The sequence below is a fragment of the Canis lupus genome, chromosome 10, assembly GCF_048164855.1.
Source record: "Canis lupus baileyi chromosome 10, mCanLup2.hap1, whole genome shotgun sequence".
NCBI lineage: Eukaryota > Metazoa > Chordata > Mammalia > Carnivora > Canidae > Canis > Canis lupus.
Window position 1 is genome coordinate 22,361,407 of NC_132847.1, and position 22,230 is coordinate 22,383,636.

At 39.2% G+C, this 22,230-nt stretch overlaps 2 protein-coding genes across 5 annotated transcripts in view; one reads left to right on the top strand and one right to left on the bottom strand.

The window, feature by feature from the left end:
• The first annotated feature begins 1,381 nt into the window (after positions 1-1,381).
• LEAP2 (liver enriched antimicrobial peptide 2) lies at positions 1,382-2,582 on the top strand. Its single transcript, XM_072840998.1, has 3 exons — positions 1,382-1,720; positions 1,869-2,008; positions 2,301-2,582. Exons 1-3 carry the CDS (start codon positions 1,664-1,666, stop codon positions 2,335-2,337), a joined length of 234 nt encoding a protein of 77 aa, XP_072697099.1. The 5' UTR covers positions 1,382-1,663; the 3' UTR covers positions 2,338-2,582.
• A 612-nt stretch (positions 2,583-3,194) lies between these two features.
• The window catches only part of AFF4 (ALF transcription elongation factor 4), a 92,928-nt gene continuing 73,892 nt past the window's right edge, over positions 3,195-22,230 (bottom strand). For all 4 annotated transcript variants that reach the window (XM_072840991.1, XM_072840990.1, XM_072840988.1 and 1 more), the window contains 10 exons: positions 21,924-22,012; positions 21,080-21,320; positions 17,010-17,104; positions 16,350-16,413; positions 16,099-16,235; positions 15,771-15,842; positions 14,561-14,654; positions 13,731-13,774; positions 12,243-12,463; positions 3,195-9,028 (listed from right to left, as the gene is read on the bottom strand). In XM_072840991.1, the coding sequence (XP_072697092.1) occupies positions 8,901-9,028; positions 12,243-12,463; positions 13,731-13,774; positions 14,561-14,654; positions 15,771-15,842; positions 16,099-16,235; positions 16,350-16,413; positions 17,010-17,104; positions 21,080-21,320; positions 21,924-22,012 (1,185 nt within the window). In that variant the 3' untranslated portion in view covers positions 3,195-8,900. The remainder of the gene's footprint in view (positions 9,029-12,242; positions 12,464-13,730; positions 13,775-14,560; positions 14,655-15,770; positions 15,843-16,098; positions 16,236-16,349; positions 16,414-17,009; positions 17,105-21,079; positions 21,321-21,923; positions 22,013-22,230) is intronic.

Consider the following 22,230-nt stretch of genomic DNA (forward strand, 5'->3'; position numbering starts at 1 on the left):
CATTTGGCATCTCCCTCTTAAGAGCAAGCTGGCACTGTGGCTGCAGACCCAGCTGTGTCTAGGACATCACGTTGTTCAGTCTCTTATCTAATCAGGTTTGTGTTCTTACCCAATGTTCATTAGGTCATCACATATAGCTTCTTCTCCACCCCACAAAGGCTCCTAGTTAAGCCCCTAAGTGGGGTGATTGAGCATCCAAGCTCAGGGGTAAAGAGAAAGAGCAGCTGACTCCTCCTGCCTCTCCACGTTCCTTAAGTGCAAGCAGTGGTGTCTGCCTCTGGGCTTGGCTCCACGGTCCTAATGGACCTGAACCAGGACAGACAGAACTGTGGAGTCATACCACCCTTGCCTCCTGTCCCAGTTCTGAGGTCCACCTTACCAACCTCTTCTCCCTTGACAAGAGGACTGGTGACCATCCTGTTCCACCTTCAGTTGTGCCTCATCTCCACTTCACCTTGTGGAACAAGCAGGCTCAAACTACATATCCAACTTCTGAAAATAAGGGCTTTGCGAAGAAGTTATCAGTCAAGCTTTGAGAAAGACACCAGTTAGAGAAATAATCTTGTTACATTTGTCTTGTTGGCTCATTCTTCCAGGTCATAGGAAGATCTGAAGTCCTATAAATCTTCCTGAGAAGTTACACCTTTCCCCCAAATTTATTAAAATGTCCATGTGATTTAATGAGTACCCACACCTCCTCCTGACTTAGGTACATGCACTTTCTTGTTTTAGCAATCTGCAGCACTTCCTACTTAAGTTGATGGACGTTTTGGGCTGTAGTGATTGAAGTTCAGCCCTACGTTAGCTCCCCAAAGCTGCTAGAAGGCTATGCTCCACAGGGGACCCCAGCCAACTACTGGGAGGAGAGCCCATAATTCAAGGATTGCATTGTGACTTGTCACCATCAAACAATCCCACTGGTTTAGGAGCTCCTTAACTCCTCATTCACATTTTTAAAAACAAAGAATCCACCAGTACTATCATTCATTCTATTCACCCACAGTTCAAGTCCCACACCACTCATGATGGCCTTTCCCTTGGGAGAAGGCAGGTAGATCACACTTTCAACTTGCCACAGCTGGGTCCATTCTTCTAGGGAGACGATCTGGAGCAGGTAACTAGCATGACAGGCCATCTATACAAAAGGGGGATCTGCGGCACTGTTCAATCACACTTGGCTGGCATAACGTCCCACAGAGGGGAGGTAAGGCCCTATCCAGTTGCCTACAACACAAGAGATTGGTGCTTCTTTCCCAGACAAGGCTGAAAGGGGTCAACCTCATTATGAGAATTCTATTTTGATTACAGTGATCTCACTGAGCTATTTTGGAATCAAAATGTGGCTAGGTGCCTGGTTTCCCTCAGTGGCTTCACGTGGCTTTCAAAGGTAAGTAGGGGGTTGTGCTGACTTTTGGTGAAAGGGTCCAAGCCAGCAACACCATCATCCAAAGTCCAGATGAGGGATCAGTAAATACAACGTGCCTGAAAGGCAAGCCTTGAGCACATTCTTCTGGTAGACATTAACTTATTAAATTGACCCTGATGGCAAATATAAACTTTGCCCCATCTCACTTGGCAACCATAAAAGAAGTGAATTTCACTCTATAAAAGGAAGTGGGAGCTGCCGCTGGATTTTGGGATCCAACAACCTCCATTAGTCAAGATGTGGCACCTCAAACTCTTTGCAGTGCTCATGATCTGCTTGCTGCTGTTGAACCAGGTAAGAGATGGATGTGCAAAGACTGTGGTTGGGGGGAGGGGGGGACTCTGCTCTGGAGTCTACAGCCTCCTGGGGGTGATCCTTTTCCCAGGGTGTGCGGGAGGGTGTATGTTTCCATACCTGAGGCTGATTGGTCTTCGCCCTACAGGTAGATGGCTCCCCCATAATGGAACTGAGTTCAACCAAGAGAAGGCCACGGAGAATGACCCCATTTTGGAGAGGGGTTTCCCTAAGGCCCATTGGATCCTCCTGCCGGGACGATTCTGAGTGTATCACGAGGCTGTGCAGGTATTCTACAAACCTGAGAGCAGGGCAGAGGAAAGAGCAGCACACACACAGACCTAAGAATAAAACTGGGCTGGCGATTGCCTGGGCTTTAGTGGGGAGCTCCATGGCAAATCCCCCAGGACTGCAGAACCAAGAACAGCTCCATACAGATACCACCAGAATGGTGCTTTTCCTTTCTGCAGTTTGTCCTGAGGCTGGATAGAGCAAACAGAGGCAGGAAATGCATCAGAGGTGGCTGGCTCTGGGCACTGCTAAACCATTGTCTTAAAAACCACCTTTTCTTTTCCTTTAGAAAAAGACGCTGTTCCCTAAGTGTGGCCCAGGAATGATGTCCAACCAGGGGAAAGGAGGACAGCACTTACCTACCACAATGCTCCGTTCTATGGAATATTGATTAACTGCATTTTGGCTGGAGACACTTAAATGAAGCAATCTTGTATTTTTAATATTTAAAGACAGATATGTGCTTTAAACTGGTTTCCGTTTCTTCTTAGAATGTTATGTGGATATGCATTGCTAAACTTTGTTAGAGTTTATTTTTCTATGTATACTATTAAATGTCTCAAAAATTTCAGTCTGGAATTCAAGCTTTTTAGGAGAAAATGATTCATTCTGTATGTTACAGAAAAAGAAAGAACAAACAAACCAACCCAGCATTGCCTAAGAGCAGACTTCTCAATCTGCAAAGTACAGTGAAGTGAACATTTAAGAAACAACATGACGACTGAAAGATGAAAGTTTAGTAATAGCCATGTGATCTGCCTTGGCACATTCACAAGCTGTGGCTCTGAATCCTGGCCCTGCGCTGTGTCAGAACTCTTCAGTGAGGTGTCAAAGGTGGGCAGTGTTGGCATGTGCGACCTGATGATGTGCCCGAGTTTGTCTAGGACTGAAGAGAAGGCAGAGAATTGCACGAGAAACCTAGTTTAATAAAAACAATAAAAGCCCAAGCCCCCAAGAACAGCAGAAAAGACTTTTTGAAGATTTCTGCTGGAATAGGGCGAACTTTGATCTATGCAAAAGGACTCATGGCCAGCAAGTTCAGAATTTCTGTAATCAGAAAATGAGAGGTGGACTGGGGGACCAGACTTCTCAAGCAGAGTAGCTACCAGCAGACACTAAGATACAAAACAGAAGTTACATGAAAAGGCAAAGTAAGAGTTGAAGAAGTTTAAAGAGCACAGTGTTTATAAACTTTAATACAGAAAATCTATTTGATATTTATTAAACTTAGTTTCTCCAGCTATGGTTTGGCATTATACAAAGCATCTTAATGACACAGTAGAGTTAAAAAGATCTTTACAAATTGAAATGTGATACCCTTGTCTCCAAATATTTTAATTGCCATAAATTTGTTTAAAAATACACATTAAACGCATGTTTGACACTCTAAACTTTCTATAATCTCAATACCACAAAATACATATAATATACTATACAGATGTGGAAAAATCTAGTTAGTATATAATACTTTGCTCACCATTAACAGCTTTATTATGTGAAATGCACATACTTAGAAATCCTAGCTTTTGAGCCCCAAAGTACCTCTGAAATTTTAATGTATTGCAACAAATAAAAATCACAGTATATAATTGAAATTTTGGTTGAAAATGTCAGATGCCTAAATATTTTGGATAAAAGAAATGTAAAACAAAGATTTGGATCATGTACAAAACAAAGGCATCCTATCAGACAGTAACAGTACCTTTCTGCAAAATCAACAAGGCTTTTATTTTATCAGTGACATTACTTCCCCTCCAAAACCCTCCCCAAATATCAAACTGTTATTCACCAAATAATTTTAATTTCAAATAAGATAAAAGGATTCAATAAATATATAAAGCATTTCCATCCTCCATATACAAAATTTCTTAAAACCATCAAAACGGAGGCTAGATAGAAATTTCCATAACCACGCTAACCAACCTCACATCTGGTCCTCAAAGGTAGTGCCTTTCCAGGCATTGCCCATTGGGCCAGCTTTGTTGGTGAGCCCTCCCACCCCCCTCCCAACCCCAGTACTGTTGAACGCTCATGTCAATGATTTGCCAGGTGTGTGCATCAAGTTATAAAATGGGGACACTTCTTGAACAGCAACAACAAACTCAACAGTATGGATAACCATGGCATAGATATGAAAGGCAGCATTTCCAAACAGGTATTTTCCAGAGAGGAACATAGCAGGTAGAAAGTTCCAGTGGTTAAAAGCTGAAAAGAAACCCCACATGGAAGCAGTAACAGGTCAAAACTGCAGACCACTAGAATTTCTGGGTGGGAACTTTTTTCCCCAATGCTCATTTAGAGAGCTTTTTTGTTTGTTTCTTTTTTAAGAATAGCAATTTATGCTTAGCTGAGCAATGGTGGCACGGAGAGGTCAATGCTGACAGTCCCAAAGTCAGCTTCATTACATGATGTTTAGGCTGCTATTTCAGGATGCTTAAACATCTAGAAGACTTGTTTTAGACTTAACTCTAATGCTCTTAATCTGTGACCAGATTTCATTGAAAGGAAAAGATTTAGATATTTTTCACTGTTTTTCTAAAGACAGTGACTTCTTTTTAATTAACCATGTGGTTCAAATGAAGAGACTCAGCATCTGCTTTACCTACTGGTAATAACTTACTTCCTGTCACTTGCCAGCTTGGTTCTAGGGTCTAGAAGTCTAAACTGAATTTCTCCATTACTGAGTACAGGAAAGATAAGCACACAAAAAAACATGACCAACTTGGCCTCTTCCTCTGGATACTCCAAATCGTTTGATACTTATCTCTTCTCTTAATTTTACTGAATAGCAATCTTAGATGTGCAGCATTACTTATTTTTGGAAAAAATTCTGCCTCTCCAACACATTAATACATGAAATCAAAATGAAATCTGTGCTCCACATAATTAGAGGATATGGGTGATAGGAGTCTACATGAATGTGAAATGCTTTGCTTCCCAATTTACTTAGCTTAAAAAAAAAAAAATCATCACAATCTGCCTAAAACAGTCATTCCCATTAGATGTTCCTGGGACCCAGAGGCAAACTCCTATAATTCAAATACATAATGAGGCCATTCTGTTCAATTAGCAACTGGAAAATGAAAATCCTTCCCACCCTGTAAGAGCCCTATTATACTACAGAAGGGCTCAAATATATTTTAAAAGTTAATTTACTACAAATCATAGTAATTAAGCTTTAACAATCTAAAAGGAATACACATTGCACCCTTGAACATTAATATTCAAGGTGTCAACAAGAAAGTGTCTTAGATCAATTTAATAAATAATGTGGAAATAGTTGCACTAAGCTAAAATACTAAACACACATTTTTGACAAACTAATTTCATGTTTTCATACATACATACATATATATAAAGTGTGTATGTGTACATAATTTTAAAATCCAAAGCTGCATACCCTCACACCTAGAAGAGCGCACAGCATACCTCTCCACTACACAATGAGGCATCACCGACTGGAGCGACCACTGGCTGCTCTGGAGCTCCACAGTGCTGCCACAGACTCCAGAACTGGAACTTTCATTCAGAACAGGTGCCTTCTGTAGGCTCTTGCTTCACAATGCAAGCTCGCTCAATGAAGATAATTTCCCAAAGTTTCTGTCATTAAATACAAAATGATGCTTGTCTGATTTAGCTGATTAAATCTTTCTTTAATAAAAAGAAACAAACAACAATTAAAAAAACAACAACAACAGTGAGTCTAGTAAAGCCACAAGTGAATGCAAAGTGCAGCCCAGGTGCCTATGGATCCACCAGGGGGAGAGCTACCCAGAGCGCAGGCATGTGTGGGCACGTGCACACGTTACGCTACACTGCTTCTGCACCGGAGAATTACGTCAGTGAGGGTCAACCTTCTCCACTCTTCGGCAACTAAAGCCGAAGATTTATCTAAAGTACTTGTTGCTTATAAACTTAGTTCTTGGCTCCTTGCCCAGGAGAAGGTGGCACTGAGGCAAGAACTGGGCTGAGTGTTCCCCAGCCAGACTGCACCCCGGCTGGACAGTGGAAGCTGAATGGCTTGGAGGGGAGGGCCCCCCACAGCCCAGCCCAGGCTGGGCAGAACTGCTCACTGGCTGCCTGGGAAGTCCAGTGGTATAGGCTGCTGCCTCCTGGCATACAAGTGTGGTTGGAAAGAGCAGTCAACAGAGTGATTTTTTTTAAATAGTTGCTATTTCTATAATTAACTATATATTAAAGTACAAGTCTCAGACGAAGTAAAGTTTTTAGCCACTTGTCAAATTCAGTTTTAAATGGTTCGAGAACACTGAAGACACCTATTGAGGAAGGAGGAATGGTGGCCTATTAGGGGAATCCAAAGTATGTGCTGGAGCAGATGAAGACACAGACAACTTTTGAGGAGATGGACAGAGGAAGGGGAGTGGTGTTTCCACAGACTATTACATTGAAAATTCAATTATTTAGGATAGGATTCTGATCCATTGCCCATTACCATCGTGGGAAAATCCCTCCACAATGAAAAGCTTGAAAAAATTCATTCCATAAGAATTAACACAGTTTTAGAGAGAATTAACTTAGAACAGCACCATAAAACATGCAGGAAATTGTCTTAACAAAAAATCAGTGTGACCCCAGAAACACTCCTGCTGCCTTTCAGGACACACAAGAGATTAGAACACGCTGGAACTCAGAGGTGCCCCACTGGCTGCTGTTGCTGAAAGCATAAAAGCTCGGAGGATACTTTATCCATTTCTAAGATATCACTGCAAATTAAGGAATCAGAGTAAGAGCAACCAGAGAAGGACAGGACATACATCTACTTGATTAACAGGGGCAAGTTTCTTACCAAATAACTACCCTAATCACCAAGAAGTTGTCTTCTTAAGGAAAACTGTTCCTAAAACATACTAGTAAGATTAAGTTAGAAAGATTTCAAAGGCAATTTCTCCAAGGGAAAAAGATTAACTTCAGCATAATTTCTAGATTCCAATCCCCAGTGACATGCAAAAACAGCCGGAGGTACAGAACAGTTAAAAAACAAAACAAAACAAAACAAAAGCTCTGTAAATATGAAGCCACAGGACAAGGAAGGTTCACAAGCTTCAGAAATAAGTGTACAAAAGACTCAAACACAGAGGATTCACTGCACCACTGGGCCTGGGAGTTCTATCCTTTCTTTCCCATTTCAAGCTTTAGCAACCATCTATGAATAGCAGGGCAATCCTTTTTTTTTTTTGTTTTTGTTTTTCCTGATTGGATTAATTCATTTTTGGAATGGGGAGAAGGACAAACTATTTTTTTGGAGCAGCATTACCCAATCAGACTAAGTCATGTAACCAAAGCATTAACTTTTCTGAAATAATTCCTCTTTATGTGACCCTAAACGAAGATTAAAAAAGAGAATTTAACATTACTACTGCCAAAGACCAACCGTAACAGGTGATCTGGTCCTAGTGTAAAACTTCATCTGTAAACAATCCATAGAGTTTTCATTCAAAGGTAAGATTTAAGGCACACCAGACATGATAGGGGCACATGATCGGGGCATGATCGAGGGTACATTTCTCACCTTTGACTCCTATATGCACCTTACAGGGAAAGGTACTTTGAAATACAACTCCTAACAGAGTTGGCTTCGGCTCTACTCTTGCTCCCCTCCCCTGCCCAAGAGAGCTAACAATGAACCAAACAGGTACTTTCCTAGTGTGAATCTTCTGATATCATCAGAAACATAAATCACTGGTGAGGGCCTTCATAGTACAAAAGGAGTCAGTACAAGACAGATTTAAAAGAAGAACTTCATCTCTACCTCAGGCATTACAACCGTAAGTTGTAGAGCAAAAGCACACACAGCAAAGCTCCAGCCCATTCCTGCATTTGTCACTGTATGCTCCCATGAGAGCACCATAATCTAGTGTGGCAAAAACATTTTAAAAATAAGAATTCTGAAGAGAACTTTAACCCTTCAAACATCATCACTGAAAGAGATCAAGGCAGCAGCCCTCAGGAGCTGGATCACCCTTCGTTCCACAGTAACTTACTCTCTTTCAATTAACCATCAAATTATTAGCAACAACAAAGAACACATGGTTCTAATAAAATCCATGAAGTTCAAGATTGTCCATCTACAAAACCCTTTACAAAATATCCTTCTCCTAGAAAGTTTGCCTGCCCTCTTCTGTAATGCATTAAATGCAAGATATAGTCACCTTGTGATTGCTATAGTGTTATTAACACATTCACAGTTCTTGAAATAATGCATACCAAATCAGACACATTTCATCTTCTATCTGTAGAATGCCATCTTCTCATATTTAAATGATTTTTCATGTGTAGAAGAGTATCCTTAATACTAAGCATAAATTCTGCAATAAAATTGTAGTTAAGATTTAAAATAATATCAGGTAGTAGGTGTAGAAAGAACATGTCCATATTTTAGATGAACCCACTCTTACTCTTAGAAGAGCTACCACAAAAAGACATTAGGTAACAAAGCTCCCCAAGTATATAAATAAAAATGCCTACATTAAATTTACGCTAAATTTTCAACAGAGTAAATTTATAGGCAGAAACTACTAAGTTTTAAGCTAGCCCCAATCTGGGAACTTAAAAAAATTAAAATAAATAGAATTTCAATTGATCAGTTATAAATTGCAATTGGAATTTCAATCTTATTACAGATCACCAAAACCATCTTATCAATGTGCTGCAGATTTAAAAACATTTAAATAATTTTTCATATTGGGAATATTAAAGGGCTCAACTGACATCATGGCTTTGGGTCATAAATAACAAGAACACATGAACCAGGGAGGAGAAAACCATTCCTCATTCTTAGTGTCGACTAGGTGGCATGTTATGGCAGTTTTCCTTCGTGATGTGACACAGTGTTGTGGAGAAAATCAGAGGCAACGAGAATGTGTTCAGTTCAAGATATCAACTTGGCATCCTGGCGAAGCCAGTGCAGTCCCTGCCGGGTGTATCGAACTAGGTCTGTCATGATGCTCGCATTAAAGATGAGAGGGCCCATCACTTTATCCAGTTCAGCAAAGAATTCTAGAAAATCAAAAACAGTCATTAAATGATGCACACACTCTCCTGAACCACTGCTTTTAAAATTTTAGTCTAGATTATAAATAGTCAAATGAAGTAAAAAAACCACTCCCTCCTGCACTATATGATGCCCATCCATATTTCAGAACAAACCATTCCCTAGTCTCTTTCAAGTTCTATTATTCCTGTAATCATGAAATGTTTCAAACAGACTGTATGGTTAGGAATTGTTATATATAAAAATGGAATTCTACTGATGGAAATTATCAATTGCTAGTATGCAGTAAACATTACTAAAGTGGAGACAATGTATATATTGTACTATTACTCCAAACAGTCTGTGTACTTCTTTTAAAAAAAGATTTTATTTATTTATTCATGAAAGGCATAGAGAGAGAGGCAGAGACATACGCAGAGGGAGCAGCAGGCTCCCTGCAGGGAGACCGATATGGGACTTGATCCCAGAACCCTGGGATCATTACAAGAGCCAAAGGCAGACGCTCAACCACTGAGCCACCCAGGTGCCCCTGTGTACTGTTTTTGTGTAAGAAGTGAGTGGTACAAGAAACGAGGAGATTCTTTGTACGTTTCTCCATCCCTAAGAGCTCCTTTATGACAGTCTGTCCCCAAACCTTCTGCTGTAATCATATACCATGCAACACTGATAAATTAAATCCCACATCTTAGAGAGTATAATTTAAAAATGTAAAGGATGGAGATCAAAGGATTCTTCCTATTTGAACAAATATAGGTTGATCTGCACGTGAGGTGGGTGCAGAAGAGGAGGAGGGAACGACAGTATCCTAACATTTGATCCCCATGTAGAACTCAGACAGTAAGGAGTTTTTATACGTGCAGAGAAAAGGGGGTCATTCTCATGATAAAGACCTCAGCCTACTCAAATAATCCAAGAAGCAATCAAGGAATTGAAGAGAAAAGGGTCTTCTTTATAGAATTCCAGATAATAAATGCAGATGCAGTATCAGAATAGAAAATTCCAATTTCCTTTTTTTTTTTTTAAGTAGGCTCCAATGTGGGGGTTGAACTCACAACCCTGAAATCAAGAGCTGGATGCCTAACCGGCTGAGCCACCCAGGCATTCTGAAAATTCCTATTTCCTAATGGAATAATGGATGTAGGAAATGACCATCAATCAATGCTAAAACCTAAATTAAGGTTTAATGGGGAATTTTACATCAAATTGATGAGGCTGAAACCTCCTGAATTGTATCAGGGGTCGAATCTTACTATCACTAAACAAGAGGTAAGTATTCATTACACGCCTCATAGTATCATATAATTGGCAATCTAGAGGACCACCTACGAAATGTTATTTCAAATAATGAATCTAATCAAATCTCAAGATAAAACTATCAGTATGAAGGAAATAAGGGGGACAGAGGAGAAGCTAAATGATACTATAAGGAAGGAGTCAGTCAAATCACAATATGACTCATTTTCTCCTCAAAATAAATGGCGCAGCGCCCTGTCCCCTCAAACACCAAAAACTGGAGGAAGAAGACAGACTTTGGAGACTGATGAAGGAATGTTTGGATCCTGTTGGAAACACAGAACTGGAAAGGGGGGAAAAAATAGGTGTATTTGCAACAATAGGGAAACTGGATGGCAGACCAGGTACGAGAAAGGAATTACTGTTAATTTTGGTGACTGTGTTAAAGGCACAGCAATCACTTTCTTGAAAAATCCTTATCACCCAAGGATGCATACACCTAAGTATATTCAGGTGAAACATCACCAATAACTGATATTTGCTTTAAATACTCTGGGGGGCAGGGAGAAAAATATGATTCAGAAAGAAAGAGATGAAACAAGATTAGCAAAATGCGTTGCTAAAGCTGAAGTTGAATGAAAGGTGCACGGGGATTGTTATGCCATTATTTTTCCTGTTGTCAACATCTGAAAAGTACCATACAAAAAAGTAAAAATAAAAAAGAATATTTTAAAAAGGAAAAATTAGCCTAGAAAACTGGCATCAAGGAGAAAAATGGAAAATAAAGCAGGAGTGATTTAATTAGAATTTCTGCTTTGTAACTTTTCCTGAGCAATACAGTTTTAGGAAAGGAGAAACAGGATTTTCTGTTAGATGTTGGGGTTCCTCTTCTACCTTTCACTATTTTCCTTCTTTAGGAATAGGAATCTTTCACCTTCATGTGATTACCTGTTTATATTATAAATATTTAAATGCACTCTGTGAAAAAAAAAAGACACTTGATTTACTAGTATCGTGTTTTTCTACAAAAGATCTACCTGAATAGCTGCCACACACACACATCTGCTACTAACAATGACGAAAATAAAATGGTGTTTATATAGTACTTTTACCTGGGATCTTCTGTTTACTTATTATTTTAAATTTCAAATCCAGTATAGTTGGGGTGCCCTGGTGGTTAGAAATTGATTTTTTTGTGGTCTCCTTTATCATATAGGTTTTCTAATTCACTTAAAAATCCAATATGATTGTGTTTGTTTTTTTTTAAGTTTTATTTTAGTAATCTCTACACCCAACTTAGGGCTTGAACTCACGACCTTGAGACCAAGAGTCACACGCTTCTCTGAATGAGCCAGCCAGGTGCCCCTGAATGTGCTTTCCTATATATTAAATATCTCACATATACAAGATGTCTGCACATAATCCTACGCCTAAGCCAAGTTTACTGTTTACCATCCTAGAGTAGAACATATATTTTATTACTCTTATAATTGGAATTGCACTTAACATGCCAGAACAAAGGCATATGTGTCTTAGGGAAAAAGCTATTTTTTTTAATTTTTTAATTTTTTTTAATTTTTTTTTTTAATTTTTATTTATTTATGATAGTCACAGAGAGAGAAAGAGAGGCAGAGACACAGGCAGAGAGAAGCAGGCTCCATGCACCGGGAGCCCGACGTGGGAATCGATCCTGGGTCTCCAGGATCGCGCCCTAGGCCAAAGGCAGGCGCCAAACCGCTGCGCCACCCAGGGATCCCGGAAAAAGCTATTTTTAAGTTTAGTGTGTGTCACTGGTACAGTGAAAGATATTTTTGACTAAATTCAGTACATATAGTATGACCGGTAAGCAATGATGATTAGGAAACTCTTTACCGCCAACTCTAGACTACATAATAAACCAAATGCAAATCAGACTCTTATTTACGTAGATCATAAAAGTTCCTTTAACAGTTTCATCCTTCAAAGTTTCTCTAGAGACCTTCCTACCTTTCTGCTCTTTGGAAAGCTGTTCAGCTTGGTCCCAAATTTCCGTGGCATAGAGAAAGTTAGATGTAACTTGAACATAGCTGGCTGCCATCTGGTGGATCCTCTGTGGAATGGTCACTGAAGAACCACTTGCTGAAGCACTACTGGCCCCTGAAGAATAATTTCCTGAATTGCCTGGCGACAACTTTGGAGAAACAGGGGAAGGCATCCCAACGGCTTTGCTACACACAGAGAAACAGGAAGCTTATTCATACGAATATGGTGAATAGGATGAAACCAATGTTCTACAGGCTCTTCTTCCATGAAAGCTTTTACAATTTAAAGATTCTTTTAAACCAGAAGAGTTCCCAGAGAAGTACAATTTCTTCTCAGTAAACACTTATAAGGCTCACTAAAGCCCACAGTGAATCATCACGTCTAGACTCTTTGTTTTAATGAAGGACACAACGGCAAAAGAACAAAAGACGACAAAGAAATGACAAGTCACACACCTTGATAGCAGTAGTTCCAAGGCTTAGAAGCTAGATCACCTCACTCCCAGCTCGACACACTTTTCCTCTATTCTGGCATGTAACTAGGTACTTTTCAAGTTGTTTTGTAGCAAGTTGGATGGAATTTGCAATTTAACACAAGAAAATTGTGGTAGACAGGAACATCTTAATTTGATTCCATTATTTCTGGTACTTTCCTTGTTTAACCAAGTTACTCAAAGCTGACAAAGAGGTACAGCTTTTTCAATCAACTGCCGTTATCTCAAGCTTCCTGTCAAATATTTCTAAGAAATACATGCTGAAATCTGACAGGTTCATTTCAGCAGTACTAAAATTTGTGGAAATGTCCAAGGCCATAAAAAAAAAAAAAAAAAAAAGGAAAATGAAACAAAAGTTGGGGGGACAAAAATGATTTGTTATGAATAGTTTTTTATCTTCACTTTTGGCACCATAAATTTGGTTAGGAAAATACACAAGGGCAAAGACAGAAAGTCAATTAACATAAAAATAATAACTGAACAGAAAAAAATCACAACCCAAAAGCTGTCATGGTAATTTTCCTCCTTTAGGGGGTGATGTGGGATGGAGGAGAAACCATAACTGCACCACTGTTACTAATTTCTGGCAGTGTCAAGACTTGAGTAAAATAAAGCTCACTGATAAAAACCCAAGTAGCTGTAGAAATTAAACTCTAAGAAGGACTCAAATGCTGTCATAAAAACTCATATTTCTACAAATGAAATGTCCCCTCTCTACTCCTTCTAAAACTATGTTCATTACCAATATTTTCAACTTAGTAAAAAATAACTTAGTAAAAAATAAACAGAAAAAAATGAAACTTTAAAAAAATACTTTATTAGAGATGGTTTTCTTTTTTTTTTTTTTTTAAAGTGTCACCTTTCCATTTCTGGAAATTGGGCCCTATCCATTCCACTTTTACACAAAAACAAGTAATTTTGTCACAAAAAAAATATTTTATAAAATAAAATTTACTTACGTTCCCAAGCCAGGTGATGGTGCTTGAGAATTATTGTAAGAATTCTGTGGAAAAATAAAATGTACTTAAATTAAAAAAAAAAAAAACACGACTCCTGAAGAACTATATATATTTAAAAGCAATGGGCTAAACTGCTCTTTAAGAAGCTTTACACATTTAAGAACACAAAGTATAATCATTGAGAGCGAGACAAAGTGTGTGCCTGTGTGTGTAAATGTGCGACAAAGATGTGAGAGCTGGGGGTTCCAGAAGGCTTAAAGCATGCGTAACACTCAGACAAAACCTGAGTCATACTATATGCAAAGGCTGTGAAAGGACGTGACCCATACAGCTTCCCTTAGGCAGAGGTAAGGAACAAGAGACAGAGACCTCGATGGTTTGAGGTCAGGGTAAGAAGTTTATACCTGACATGGCAAAAGCAACAGTAAGTCACTGAAGGGCTCCAACTCAGAACCAGGGGCAGATTTTAAGATTTCTGTGGTGGTGTGAGGAAAAAAACCTAGACATTTTAGGAAACTAATACAACAGTCTAAGGAAGGGTGGTAGTGAAAACAGAATGCTATCTGCGAAGTAGAAACTAGGTCTCCTGATAGAGGTTACATCTACTGAAATATTAGTAAGAGCCCCTGCATATGGCTACACAGATTCTACAATCAGATGTATGTGCACTGAAAAAACATTCCGAGCAATCTCAAACCCATGTGAAAGTTAGTGAACAGTAGCTCCTCTCTCGCGGTGGTAGGCAAAATATGAAGAGGCACTCTGGGGCTGGGACAGGAGACTACCAATCTGTTTCCTAGGCCACGGCCCTTCCTCTTTTCCACACTTACCTTCAGGTGCTCTGTCAGTGTCTTTGAGTACTTCAGAGCATTCTCCTTCTTCAGTTTGAATAGCCTCAGATACAGCAAAGACTGGCATCGCAGGCTAGCCAATGGAAAAGGGAGCTTATTTACCAGCACAGCAGACTCTGGCCACATTTGCACAGACAACTTTTGTATTGTGCAAGAATACAGGACTGGCTCATGTGAACACATACTATAAAGTCAATGACACTAACCCTCGGGTAAAACTGCAAGATGCGTTTATTACGGTGCACACCCAAAGGAGGGTAAGAGACTCAGGGCTACTCTATTTGCTGACAATAAAAAATAAAAACCTCATCCACAAGACACCAACATATCATAACATATGCATTAAAAGAAATCACTGAGAAGCAGAATCTCTATGTCAAATTTTAAATATCTAAAATTAAACAACAAAAACTAGGAAACTCAACTATGCATAGTACATCTCTGATGTGACATATGGGGACCTTACTATGGCTTACAAAAACCTTGCATGATCACCACTGCCTACCTTTCCCTTCTCTCTGGTCTTCTCTTTCATTCCTCAGTCATTCCCAGTTTCTTTCCACTGTCCAGCCCTTGCACATATCCCCCCTACCTGAAGACCAGGTGTCCCTACACTTTACTCTTACAGTTACTATTCTTTTCTCTCAAAAGTACTGAATTCATATACTTGTGTGATGACTTAATTTGTGTCTCCTCACACCAGACACTAGATCCCATGACAAAAAAGACTATGTCAGTTTATCCACAGCTACGTTCCCAGTTGCTAAACCCAGTGCCAGGTAGAATAAATACTTTTAACAAATGATCTGATAATATCTCCCTGGGACCAAGCCAACAAGCCACATTCTTCACTCTGAACAAGCTCAACATTTGCTCCCTAAGGAAAGGTACTTATCACACTTACGTGTGAATAAGGAGCAAGATATCAAAAGAAGAACCCAGAAAAGGGACACTGGGAGTTCTAAGGTCAGATCCCAATGTTTCTGCCGTGAGCATAATGGATCGGAGCTGACAACAACTAAAATCTTTCAGTAGGAATTTTGACTTATTTTCTACTTTACCCATCAAGAATAGATTCATGCCTGGGTTATGAAAGGTTGATTCAAGAATAACTTTCAGAAGGGCACAAACAGCAAAATTTCCCAGGGAACAGCTGGTCATCTAGCAGAGGCTAGGACACAACACTTACCAAAGTACTGTGAGCCTTTTATCTGCAGCTGTAGCATCAGGTGCCAAGTAATTCTTTAGCTTCATAGTGTATCTGTGAGTTAGAGCAACAAATGATACAAAACACAGTACTTCACCTTGATCTTAGGACTTCCTTAGTCCTCAGAACGTTAGAACCCAACCTAAACAAAGGCAAAAATACCCACTGAAGTATCTGGTTCTCCTTATCCCAGGACAAGAAAGGATTAAGACCCTCCATAGCTTTACTGTATACAGCTCTGTCAGCCCCTTCCAAAATGAACCAAAGAAATAATAGTGCCAATGACGGGGCAGCAAGTTTTCCCACTTACTTGATGAGCTCCACTGTCTCTGAATACATAGGGAATGGGGATTTGGATTCCTGAGCATTTTTCTCTAATGCATTCCCACATTCAATGAAAGATACCACAGCATCAAGATAGTATACAGCTTTCTCAAACCTATCAGACTGAAGAAAGGAGAATAAAGGTAATGAGAGATACACTGAGGTACTATGGGAACACAAACAACAAATGAGAATTTAAGTTAATTTGATTAAACAAATGTGAGAATGTTTACATACCAATGCATCTGCATTGTGCTTTAGCTTTTTTGCTTCTTGTAAATAATGGTCTGCTGAATAATTTCTGCAATGTAAATTTTTATAGTAAATAAAAATGGTAAATATTTCCATATTGCTTGTTCATTTTAGTCTTAGCATCCCTCAGTTTTCATGTCCTCAAGTAAAGAAGATGACCTACCACTAAACATTTAGTTCCATGTTTTCTGACAAATGTTTTTATTGGGTTAGGAGCATAACTCCTGTTGGCCAACTGGCAAATTTTCTACCTTAGGAAAAGAGAAATCAAGCTCCCTAGTATTAAATGCTAAGTTGTTTGAAAATTTTGGAATAAATGGAATGTGGGTAAGGGAAATAACCTCTTTACGAAATGGAGGAAAACCTCAACACTGCTCTTCCTTATTTAAGAAAGCCCCCATCTTGAACAGTGGTAGGAGGAGTCAGGTTCTACATGAAGTCATGTTACTCACATCCCCCTTGAGTCATGAAGTTCAGTTAAAGGAGCAATACTTGGACTACCGGGTGCCTTTCAAATTAAAATCCAAATGTTCTGGGGATCACAACACAAGTATGAATTCTTCTGGTCACTGATAGAAATTTAAATGAGTTTCTTATATGCTGACTGGGATGATTTCTTCAATACATAAAAAACATTTCTCTCACCTGTCATCAAAGGCAAGCTTTGTTCTCCGAGGCTTAGAAGCATCAGGAGTTGGTGTAGATGAAGGACAGTTAGAGGAGCTATTTGGAGCCTTTTCCTGACCAAAGAAACATATAACATCGAAAATATAAAATGTTGAATTCGGAGGTGATAAATATTAAACTGAAAATATTTCTTGAACCACTAGTAAAAGGAAACAAAATTCCACTGCCTTTAGTATTTAATTTCCTTGTTACAGAATTTTTAAAATTCAGAATGTAAAAACCCTTTTAACAGAATGGGTCCACTTTATATAACCAAAAATATTCATTCTAATATTAGAGGTCTGGGACACCTGGGTGGCTCAGCTGTTGAGTGCCTGCCTTTGGCTCAGGGCATGATCTCAGATCAGGGATCGAATCCTGCATCGAGCTCCCTGTGAGAAGCCTGCTTCTCCCTGTTTATGTTTCTGCCTTTCTCTCTGTGTCTCTCTCATGAATAAATAAAATATTTTAAAACAAAAGAAAATACTTTGTCCCTGTTCTCAAAATTTTAATAAATAAAGCTTTCCTTGGTTCATATGTGTGAAATAAAAATAAAAATAATAATGATAATAATAATAGCAGAGATCTACTATGTACCAGACACTGAAATAGACACTATTTAAAAACATAAGGAAGGGGATCCCTGGGTGGCTCAGCGGTTTAGCACCTGCCTTCAGCCCAGGGTGTGATCCTGGAGTCCTGGGATCGAGTCCCACATCGGGCTCCCTGCAGGGAGCCTGCTTCTCCCTCTGCCTGTGTCTCTGCCTCTCTCTCTCTCTCCCTGGGTCCCTCATGAATAAATAAGATCTTAAAAAATAAAAAATAAAAACATAAGGAAGACACAAACCTACTATCACAATAGCAGTATTGCTTAAGACAAAATTTACTGAAAATTATTGGTCAATGAAAACAGCAATAATAAGATCTAACACTTAATCCATGCTTACTGCCTGCCTACCTGACAGTAAGTTAACTGCATATTGGGCACAGTGGTTAAACCCTTCCACAACCCTCTGGAATGCATACTGCTATTGGGACAGAATAAAGAGCAATGCAAAGGAGGGTAACTTAGCCAAGTTTAAACAGCTTTTAAGTGGCATTCCTGGAATGTGGCTTTTAAATCCAGGTCTGTCACATTTTAAAAGGCTAGCCACTTTCTTAATCTGTATTCTATCTACATAGCCCTTTATGCAGGGACTGATCCTGTCTTTCCAACTGCTTTCCTATACACATTTTCCCACAATAAAACACCAGAAATAAGCAGAATTTATCCTATAAATGCATGAATGTTTCAACATTTAAAAACCCAATTAATATAAAATTAATTTTACTCCTGTGCTTAAAAATCTGAAAAGGAACCAGGTTCCATATATATATATATATATATATATATATATATGTGTGTGTGTGTATATATATATATATATATATAAAATTTAAAAATTAATGAGCTAAGTATCCATCTTTTTAGGAGTCAGTAAATAGAACAGTAGAGCAGAAAGAAAGACTAAGGAAATCATCAAGACAATAAATTAATGAAATAGAAAACAAAAATAAACCATGCAGAATCAACAAAAACAAAGGCTATTTTTTGAAAAGACAAGTAAAATAAGCTTCTGATGAGCCTGATCAAGGAAAAAGAGAAATGGCATACAGAACTAATATTAAGAATAAAAGGGAAAAAAAAAAGAATAAAAGGGGAATATAAGTAGAGATGTTACTGATATCAAGAGCATAAAAGAAAAAAAGAACATAAAAGACTGTAATGAACAACTTTATGCCAACATATTTTGAATATTTGATAATATGACTATGTAGAGAACATAAGATAAAAAGTATATGTGGGATCCCTGGGTGGCGCAGTGGTTTGGCGCCTGCCTTTGGCCCAGGGCGCGATCCTGGAGACCCGGGATCGAATCCCACATTGGGCTCCGGTGCATGGAGCCTGCTTCTCCCTCTGCCTATGTCTCTGCCTCTCTCTCTTTCTCTCTCTGTGACTATCATAAATAAATAAAAATTTAAAAAAAAAAGTATATGTAATTTTGGTTTTCCATATTACCTAATTTTTCTTTAGTTAAAATAAGAAAAAACGTATTTTCCAACTAAATTATAGATTCTTCCTTAATAAACCCATATGTAATTGCCTAAATTGGAAATTGCCAAAACTAACATTAACAACTCTAACAGTTGGGCAGCCTGGGTGGCTCAACGGTTTAGCACCTGCCTAAACCCAGGGTGTGATCCTGGAGACCCGGGATTGAGTCCCACGTCGGGCTCCCTGCATGGAGTCTGCTTCTCCCTCTGCCTGTGTCTCTGCCTCTCTCTCTCTGTCTCTCATGAATAAATAAATAAAATCTCAAAAAAACATTCTAACAGTTACATGCCCTAAGATGTTGAAATCAAAGTAGTCAGTGCCTATATTTTATATTGTCAATAACAGAGTACCAAATAACTACATTTGATCCAACAAATATTTCCTGATTACCTATTAAGTCAGAAAATGGAGAAAACCTAGAACAAGATACAAATCCCTGCTTTCAAGGACCTGACAAGCCAATAAAGGGAGACAGTTTTACCTGTGAGATCGCAAAAGCCAAATGAACAGGTGAGCTCATTTAAAGAATACATTTAAAAGCAGAGGAGTGGGGGGATGGTGCTTGGGTGATTCAGTGAGGCCTCTGACTCTTGATTTCAGCGTGGGGTTATGATCTCGGGGTTGTGGGATTGAGCCCCATAATGGGCTCTGCACTCAGCAGGAAGTCTGTTTGAACTTCACTCTCCCCTGCCCCCACTTGGGTACTCTCTCTCTCTCTCAAATAAATCGAGAGACAGAGAGAGAGAGACAGAGAGAGAGAGAGAGAGAGAGAGAGAGAGAGAGAGAGAGGGAGAGGGAGAAATCCTACAGGTAAAGGATGGAAAATAGAGAAAGCCAATTAGCAAGCAGACACAGAACTAGGACGGTGAAGGAGACCACAAGGACACTTAAGTTCCTTAAGGACACTAGGACTAACTCTCTAAGCTACTAGAGAAGGGTGTCTACCTGGAGAAAAAGTCATCTGTATATCTCAATTTGAGCCACTGTTCATAATTAAAATCAACTCAATCTAAAAGACTTAAACTACCACACTTAATAAGCATGAGTAACTATATTTAATGATCAATTTTTTTCAACTCTCAAAACTTTGCTTACTCAAGTCACAAATAACAACCCAGTGAATTCTTAAAAATCTATTCTTAAAACTCGGGCAGCCCGGGTGGCTCAGCGGTTTAGCGCCGCCTTCCGCCCAGGGCGTGATCCTGGAGACCCGGGATCGAGTCCCGCGTCGGGCTCCCTGCATGGAGCCTGCTTCTCCTGCTGCCTGTGTCTCTGTCTCTCAAGAATAAATAAATAAAATCTTAAAAAAAAAACAAAAACTACGTATTTTCCTAGTTTTGTTGGAGCGTTTGCTCCTGATCAAAACGGTTTAGAAATGCAAATAACCGAGAAAACAAAGCGAGAGTGAGAATCTAATAAAACAGACCCCTGAAAAAGCTTCTGCGATCCAATTCTCCATCCATAAATATGAAGAATATTCCTCTACATTATGATCATGCCCTGGAAATAGTTCCCGTGCTACCTCAGCTAAAGAATTTTCTCTGTTTCACGAATCTAAGCCAAATTGGTTACTTTCTCACTTTGTGTAATACACTTGCTTGTAAAATCTAATTCTAAAGAATCTGAAGCCAATTTCAAGCCACAGACAACTCGATCCTAACAACTGGAGTAATTTATAAGTAGATCAGTATCAACTACTTTCTTCCAAAACCAACTTTTCCAATTAAGGGTTTCTGTCTTAATTAGTATGCACGTGGCCAGGTGAAACATTGCTTTTACAGTCTCAGACCAACCCCGTACATTTATTATCAAGATTATGACATTCTCAGAGCAAAAATGCACAGGTCTATAAATTTAATGAGAGCTTTACAAGACTGTCAAAGCAGTGTCACCTTGGAGAATTCCTGTGGCAATGAGAGTACTTTTCAGAAGGCTCAGAGTCCCAACGCCTCACCTTGACCTCCTTGGAGCTACTGGAGGTCTTCCCCTCAGTCTTCTTCTGCTTGGATGTGGAGGAGCTGTTCCTGCTGCTCGCACTGTTCTCTTTGTTGCTGTTAGCACCGGACTTTAATGATGATGACTGACTAATAGTCCTCTTCCGAGAGCCATGCTCTGGTTTGGGGTCTTTTGAAGGAACGGGCCCAGCAGGAGACGGCAACAAATCCTTTTCTTTTGCAGCACTTTGCTTAGATGACCTGCCAAACCAAACAAATGCTCTCACTTTTCCACCAAGTCATATAGGGGTGATAGATTTTTTTTTTTCTTTTTCTCTTTGCCTGCTCTCAAAACAAGTCTGTTTCTCCCTGAGTACTAGGACACATGGTTTCTAACAAAACAAAGTTGAGGGCAGACATCATCTCTGTTTTCCACTCCCTGGCTGTACGTACACCCAGCACCTAAATGCTGGCCTGCCACACAGCAAGTATTCCATAAATCCTGGTTATGTGAATGAGAAGAGGAATGATGAAGATATGAAATTCCTAAGTTGGAAACTGGCCTCTGGACAGATAGAGATAAGCTTGTCATCTAACTAGAAAGTGGTAAAGCTTTACTTGAACTCTTAGCCTCTACTCAATCCTACTTCACTACAAGAAGAAAGGAAGGAGAGACTGAATGTTAAAAACTTTCTATCCCTGTTAGCTGACAGCAAAAGCTCCCATCTCGTTGGTCTATGTAAATGTATACATGCATATGACATACACTTACTGAGAGGAACATTCTCAGAACACATTAGAAAGTACCCACTGGCAAACAACATACACATTTTAACACACATGTAACATGTTTTGGGGACATACTCTCTGTTGCTGGATGGCTTGTGACCTGCTGAATTCTTGTCCTCTGTTTTGGGTTTCTTGCTGTCATTGGCTCGGTTATCATCTTCGTTCTGGAAAAAAAAAAAACAGAAAAAAAAAGAAACTACTAGGTTGATTTTTTATTCATCTAATTTCAGTTTCCAGCATGAGTCACCCTCAAATAATTTATCCCTGATAAGTTTCAGAAAGAAGATAAATGTGAAGTGAAATAATTCATTTAAACAATGTTTAGTAAACTGAGTTTCAAGACTAAGTCTCCTATTTTAGATAAACAGAGCCCAAACACTGA

What these genes read in the sequence shown, in the direction of transcription:
- LEAP2 (XM_072840998.1), top strand. Translation starts at nt 1,664, where the DNA reads ATGTGGCACCTCAAACTCTTTGCAGTGCTCATGATCTGCTTGCTGCTG. An exon ending in GCTTGCTGCTGTTGAACCAG is followed by an intron (nt 1,721 to 1,868) that starts GTAAGAGATGGA and finishes TTCGCCCTACAG; the next exon opens with GTAGATGGCTCCCCCATAAT. An exon ending in TGTATCACGAGGCTGTGCAG is followed by an intron (nt 2,009 to 2,300) that starts GTATTCTACAAA and finishes CTTTTCCTTTAG; the next exon opens with AAAAAGACGCTGTTCCCTAA.